Source organism: Babylonia areolata, chromosome 5, assembly GCF_041734735.1.
Source record: "Babylonia areolata isolate BAREFJ2019XMU chromosome 5, ASM4173473v1, whole genome shotgun sequence".
Lineage (NCBI taxonomy): Eukaryota > Metazoa > Mollusca > Gastropoda > Neogastropoda > Buccinidae > Babylonia > Babylonia areolata.
The window spans coordinates 16,227,353-16,234,813 of NC_134880.1; the positions used below are offsets into that span (position 1 = coordinate 16,227,353).

At 48.5% G+C, this 7,461-nt stretch overlaps 1 protein-coding gene across 1 annotated transcript in view; it reads right to left on the minus strand.

Moving 5' to 3' along the window:
- LOC143282215 (carnosine synthase 1-like) overlaps nucleotides 1-7,255 on the minus strand; it is a gene marked incomplete at its 5' end in the record, with an annotated part of 8,089 nt that extends 834 nt beyond the window's left edge. The window contains one exon of the mRNA XM_076587816.1: nucleotides 7,081-7,255. Coding sequence (XP_076443931.1) covers nucleotides 7,081-7,255 — 175 coding nt within the window. The remainder of the gene's footprint in view (nucleotides 1-7,080) is intronic.
- Nucleotides 7,256-7,461: the final 206 nt, after the last annotated feature.

A 7,461-nucleotide genomic window follows, 5' to 3' on the forward strand; every position in this document is an offset into this window, starting at 1 on the left:
TTCTAATCGCATTGCATTGAACTGTATTGTATTACAGTGCATTATATTGCATTTTATTGTAAACACACAGTCAAAAACATCCTCTCCCTGAAAACCCTCCCTATTCTCACCAATCTTTTATTTTTGGGGAGTCCATTATCACTCTAAAATAAACATAAAACTGGAAACCATCCTCTTGTTTCGTCTGTCCTTTCAATCAGTTCAATTTAAAGTGTACATTATTTGGAAAATTGTGTGTCTTAACTGAACATGATTTAATAACATCACTTTATAAATGGTGTTGTACTGTACTGTGATAGACATCCGTCATTCTCAGGACTCTGTGTAGTCGTGTTCTGGTTGATGACTGATACAGAGTCGGGTGTGGTGGGACAGGCCAATATGGGAGTGACAGTCCCTCGTACACTGCACACAGGTGAAGCCTGTCTCCTGAGTCTCGTTGCTCCTGAACACTGATGAACTGTCTCTTTGAACTTGGAGAGGCCTTTCTACCTCCAAGCCAGTTTTTCTGAGGATACAGCTTCCCAAGTGTTTATGTCGATGTTGAATGCTTTCAGATATTATCTCAGATAGTGCAGTTGTGGTCTGTCTGTTGAACGTTTTCCTTGTACCACTTCTCCATGGATCCAGTTTCTCAAGGAGGTGTCACTGCGTTCGGACAAATCCATAGACGATACACCACATATGTTGGGTATATGCCTGACCAGTGCGTTTAGTCAGGGTTGAGTGCATGCATAAATATTTGTATACCTATCAGAGTGGATTTCTTTTACAGAATTTTGCCAGAGAGAAAATTGCATTGGAAAGCCTTCAAAACACAGTGTATGATAAAGTCAATGAACCAAAAGGCAGCCGTCCAGGACGCGGAAGATAATGGATAGGATGAGCAGAAGACACAATCCAGATTGTATCCCAGCTGCCAGACCCAAAAGAAAGGGAGGGAAACCCTGAAAACCTCAAATATCTCTTCAACACAATCATTTCACCCACTCTGGGAAGACATTGTTGGAAATGACCATACAACCTTGTGTTTGTGTGTGTCTGTGTCTGTGTCTGTGTCTGTGTGCATGTGTGTATTTATTTATGTTTGTTCATTCTTTGTTATCATCATTATCGTTATTCATGTTTTCTTTTCTTTTGTTTATCTGTTTCATCTGTAATCCTATTTTGTCATTTCCATCTGTTTACTTATTCATTTATTCTCTTCTTCTTCGTTCCTGGGCTGCAACTCCCACGTTCACTCGTATTTACACGAGTGGGATTTTACGTGTTCGATCGTTTTTTCCCCGCCATGAAGTCAGCCATACTCCGTTTTCGGGGGTGTGCATGCTTGGTATATTCTTGTTTCCATAATCCACCGAACGCTGACATGGATTATGGGATCTTTGACGTGCGTATTTGATCTTCTGCTTGCTTGTACACACGAAGGTGTTCAGGCACTTGCGTGTCAAAACATATGTTGACCTGGGAGATCAGAAAAAATCTCCACCCTTTACCTACCAGACGCCGTTACTAAGATTCGCACCCAGGACCCTCAGATTGAAAGTCCAAAGTTTAACCACTCGGCTGTTGTGCTCGTCATTCTAATTTATTTCATTTTCCCTCAAGACCTGAGCATGCGCGTTGGATTATACTGCTGATCAGGCCTCTGCTTAGCAGATATGACGTAGCGTATATGGATTTGTCCCAAGGCAGTGACGCCTCCTTGAGCACCTGTACTGAACTGAACTGCCAGAGGACAACATTCGTGTTGCCATGTTGCTGTTGTTGTTTCAAACCGCCAAGCACGTGCTACACACGGGACCTCGGTTTACCATGCTATCCTACTGACTAGGTCAGGTCAGGTCATTAGATCTGCTACTGGTAACCTGAAATCCAGTACAACCTGTTCAGGGTCGGATTGCCGGCGACTAAACCGGCACTCCCACCGCTCCCTTCCGGGACTGGTGAGGCGGGTGGCTAGACACCTTTATGGAATTAAAAACGGGATCCATAAAAGGGCGTCGGCTCAGGAGAGCCACCGACGGCCATCTAGCTCCATCGTGCTGTGTGCATGCCACACGCAGCTGGTTCCCGGGGTGTGTCTACCCTTGCATGCGAAGTCTGGATCCGGCAGAATCTGCGGAAGAAACCTATCGGTTCAACGGAGAGGAAGGCGGTTACAGCAACGCACTGTGGAGTGCAGAGAGCAAGATGAGACACCGAAAGGATATCTTGGTCATCCACTGTATCCGTGCTCATCCTCCAGTCGTCTCGACTTAAGTCTTGCCACTGGAAATTGGTGGACCCGGACGAGAGAGTGAGGTCGATGTTGCGCAACTCCTCTTCACTTTAAACAAACTCATCGTGCAAGTCATCAGTCATCCTAATGGACCTTTCATCCTTCATCATTTCATCACCCCCAAGTCCTGTGGCAACAGGCGAGAGACGAAACGACAGGTGTGGGTACACTGGCAGTCGCAGCCGCAGACCTGCACGCAGGCGGCTCAGGCCATAGGGTCGTTCTTCGTCGACAGGAGCAGCGATGGAGCTCGGCAGCCGTCTGAGCGTCTGAGCAGCCCTCTTTAGGAATGCACTGCTCACCTCCCTGGCATGAGGAAGGGGCTAGAAAAGGTGCCCTAAAAATTGCCTGCTCCATATCGCCCTGGCCAGCATACCGCGGCTGGCAGGGACCCTACATCAGCGGTCGAAACAAAGAGAAAGAAAAGAAAAAAACAAGGATCGTTCCTCTCACCACTGGTGCTTGGAACATACGGACTCTCCTGGACAGAGATAACGCGTACAGACCCCAAAGGAGAACGGCACTAGCTGCATCCGAACTCGCCAGATACAACATCGACATCACAGCCTTGAGTGAGACTCGGCTTGCAGGCGAAGGCGAGCTCTGTGAACGGGGATCTGGTTACACCCTCTTCTGGAGTGGACGAGGAAGCGAAGAGCGACGTGAGGCTGGCGTTAGTTTTGCAGTAAAAACAGCACTTGTCAGCAAGCTAGCTGGAATCCCAAAGGGAGTCAACGATAGGCTTATGACCATGAAACTCCCACTGGCATCTGGCCAGAAGCACCTCACCGTTGTCAGTGCCTACGCCCCAACCATGACCAACCCGGATGAAGTGAAGGCGAAGTTCTACGAGGACCTTCACTCTGTCATTGTTGCTATCCCTAAAGCAGACAAGCTCATCATTCTTGGGGACTTTAATGCTAGAGTTGGCTCTGACTACATCTCCTGGGATGGAGTGATTGGAAAGCATGGCGTGGGCCACTGCAAACCAAATGGATTGCTTTTGCTTCAGACCTGTGCAGAGCACAAACTGCTGATAACCAACACAGTTTTCTGCCTCCCTACCCGTAACAGGACGTCATGGATGCACCCTCGCTCAAAGCATTGGCATCTCATCGATTACGTCATCGTCAGGAAAAGGGATAGGCAAGATGTACGTGTGACAAAGACCATGTGCGGCGCTGAATGTTGGACAGACCATCGCCTTGTAGTCTCGAAGCTGAATATTTGAATCCAGCCCAAGAGACGCCCCCAAGGCCAGAAGGCTCCAAAACGGCTCAACATCGCTAAGCTGAAAAACATCACCATCAAATAGACCTTTGTGGAGCTGCTGGAAGATCGTCTGGAATCCGCCTCTCTGGACAACCAGAATGTGGAGTCTGACTGGAGGACCCTGCGCGAGCTGATCTATAGTACAGCTTCAGAGATCCTGGGACCCATGACCAGAAAGCACAAAGACTGGTTTGATGAAAACTGTGATGAAATCAAGCAGCTTCTGGATGAGAAACGCAGTCTGCATCAAGCCTACCTCAGCAACCCAAAGTCCACATCAAAAAAGGATGCGTACAATGCCATCCACAGGACTGTTCAGCAAAAGTTACGTCAGATGCAGGATAAGTAGCTGAGTGACAAAGCTGATGAGATCCAGGGATATGCTGACAGGCACGATATGAAGAGGTTCTATGATGCCTTAAAAGAAGTCTACGGCCCCACATCCTCAGGATCATCCCCCCTCCTCAGTGCAGATGGGAATACCTTGATCACCGAGAAGGAGAAAATTCTCGAACGCTGGGCTGAGCACTTCAACAGTGTCTTAAATCGCCCTTCCTCCATAAATGAAACCATAGACCGTCTCCCGCTAGTCCCCATCAACGAAGCACTGGACGATCTGCCAACACTTCTTGAGACCCAGAAAGCAATCCGTCTGCTATCCAGTGGCAAAGCACCTGGCTCAGACTCCATACCAGCAGAGGTCTACAAGGACGGAGGCACTGTGCTGACTGAGAAGCTCCATCAGCTGTACTCACTCATGTGGAAAGAAGAGACAATCCCCCAGGATTTCAAAGATGCATCTATCATTCACTTGTACAAGTGAAAGGGGAAATGGCAAGCCTGTGATAACCATCGGGGCATTTCCTTGCTCTCCATCGCAGGCAAGATACTTGCCAGGATCCTACTAAACCGCCTCACAGCACACCTTGACCAAGGTCATTTGCCTGATAGCCAATGTGGATTCAGGAAAGAGCGTGGAACCACTGACATAGTGTTTGCTGCAAGGCAGCTGCAAGGGAAATGTCAGGAGCAAAATGCTGATCTGTTCTCCACCTATGTCGACCTCACTAAAGCCTTCGACACCGTGAGTAGAGAGGGACTGTGGAAGATCATGGCCAAGTACGGATGCCCTCGGAAATTTATCTCCTTGGTCAGCCAGTTCCATGAAGGCATGCAGGCTCGAGTCCAGGACAATGGCGAAACATCTGCTCCTTTTCCTGTCACAAATGGTGTCAAGCAAGGCTGCGTCCTGGCTCCGACACTGTTCAGCCTCATGTTCTCTGCAATGCTTACTGATGCCTTTAGAGATGGCGATGTTGGAATCGGCCTAAAGTACCGAACAGATGGCAAGCTGTTTAACCTCAGAAGGCTTCAAGCAAAAACGAAGGTCATGACAGACATCATCAGAGACTTTTTGTTTGCTGATGATTGTGCCCTCAACGCTGGATCTGAAGCTGACATGCAACTCAGCGTCAACAAGTTTGCCACTGCCAGCAGGAACTTCGGCCTTACCATCAGCACGAGGAAAACTGAAGTTCTCCATCAGCCAGCCCCAGGGAAACCCCACGTTGAGCCCAACATCACAGTCAACGGTGGAGCGATTCACATACCTTGGCAGCACACTGTCACGAAATGCGACCATCGACGATGAAGTGAACGTCAGGATTGCAAGAGCAAGCACAACTTTTGGTAGACTCTATGCAAATGTCTGAAAGAGAAGAGGCATTGGTCTTGAGACCAAACTAAAGGTCTACAGAGCAGTAGTTCTCCCCACACTACTGTATGCCTGCGAAACTTGGACAGTGTACCAACGACATGCCAAGAAGCTGAACCACTTCCACACAACATGCCTAAGGAAGCTACTGAACATCAAGTGGCAAGACAGGACCCCAGACACGGAGGTGCTTGCAAAAGCCACCCTTCCCAGCATCTTCACCATCCTGATGCAGTCCCAACTTCGCTGGGCTGGACACGTGGCGCACATGCCAGACCATCGGCTGCCCAAAAGGCTCTTCTATGGCGAGCTGCAACAAGGGAAGAGATCGCACGGAGGTCAGAAGAAGCGCTTCAGAGATACTCTGAAAGTCTCTTTGTAAGCGTTTGATATCAACCCTGACTCCTGGGAGGAATCTGCAGTGGACCGTGACAAATGGCGCGCTGCTGTGCACAAAGGTGCCAAGTTGTGCGAGGCCAACAGGACTGCTGCAGTTGTTCAGAAGAGGCAGGCCAGAAAGTCACGGGCAAACAAGCTCTCTGGCAATATGCCTGTCTTTGTCTGCCCCAACTGTCAGCGAACATTTCGTGCGCAGATTGGACTATTCAGCCATCTGCGCACTCACAGATAGAATCATGAGCATCCCCCCCCACCACCACCACCACCCTGCCCCCATCCCCCAGCTGGATGACAACGATGGTCATCATCGATCTCGATGGACACACACCACCACTGACTAGATGTTCAGTTTGATTTTCCAGTCAGACTTGGGAGAAAGAGCGAGGCTAGGAATCGACCGCAAACATTCATGGACTGTATTGGCAGATACGTGTTTTAACTATTCTGCCACCTTCCTCCTTTGTCCACCTTCTCCATGAAGGAGATCCTTGTGGATCCGGCCATAGTACATTCGTACACGTCTGTGTTTAAGCAGAGTGTAGGAGCTGGAGATTTCTGCTCCCCCGCCCCCCTGTATGGTGTGGTTTGGAACTTTGTCCCGCCAAGTGATGTTCTGAATGTGTTGGAGGCAGCACATGTGGAAGGGTTCAGATTTCGTTCCTGTCGGGTGTGCAGGGTCCAGGATGTCTGTAGACCTGAATATTGGTATGCTCCGTCAACTTTTTATTTGTCCATACTCTCTTTGTCAGCTTGGACAGTTATGGACAACATTCAGTTTATGGTCAGAGATTGTGAAAAGTCCTGTGGGCATTTCAGCTGAACTTTGGTCTTGCTTTTAGTCTGGGGAGGTTGGTCAGCTATGTCTGACCTAGTCCGGAGATAGACGGGTTATTTTTTTGTGGCAGATCCGAAGGTGTCCTTTAGGAAAAGAAGCAGAGAGTGTGGAAGGACGCAGCTTTGTTTTCCTGCACCTCGGATGTTGGAGGCATCTGATGTTGAGCCGTTAAAGACCGCAGTGCCCTTCATTTCTTCATGGAAAGATTTATTGATGCTGAGGAGCCTCGATGGGTATCCAATCTTGTGGAGAATTTGGAAGATGGTGTCCCTGCTGAGATCTGTGAAGGCTGTGAACAGGGGCTGTCTTTGTTCCTTGCATTTGTCCAACAAATGTCTGAGAGACAGGACCATGTCGATGGCTCGAGAACCACACTACGTTTCTGGGTAGCTCTTAGCGCCTTTTAGGTCCGACTTGAACAAGGAGCTTCCTGACGATACTGAGGAAAGAGATGCGATAAAGAGTTGTTAAAGTTGCTCCTATCACCTTGTATTTGCATAGGGTGGCGATGTTAATGTCTCTCATAAACTGTTTTGTTAAGAAAACAAACAACTGACCATACTATCAAAGTGGTTTTACCTTTTGGGAGCAAAGAAGGCATGACAGAAGCTGACTCACTGAAGAACGGAAGACGTGTCATGCTCTTGTCTTTAATGAAAGCAGCTATCACCTCATCCTCATACAGTGCTAGGTCCACGCAGTGTTCTGTGCCCAGAAGGAGAGGCATCAAGATCACAGGCTGTCCTGGACCATAACCCGCCCCATGGAAATGGACATCATTGTGCATGACTGTTCGTAAAATCTCCATGTGCTGCTCTACTTCCTTGATGCTGTGGACGAGTTTAACACCCTCTGAACTTGCGCCAAACTCCAGCTTCATTACGGCAGGCAGAGGAATCTGGAGACAAGAGAAAGGAGGTTCATCTTAGAATTCTGTTGGCTGACTTGATTCAAACATCC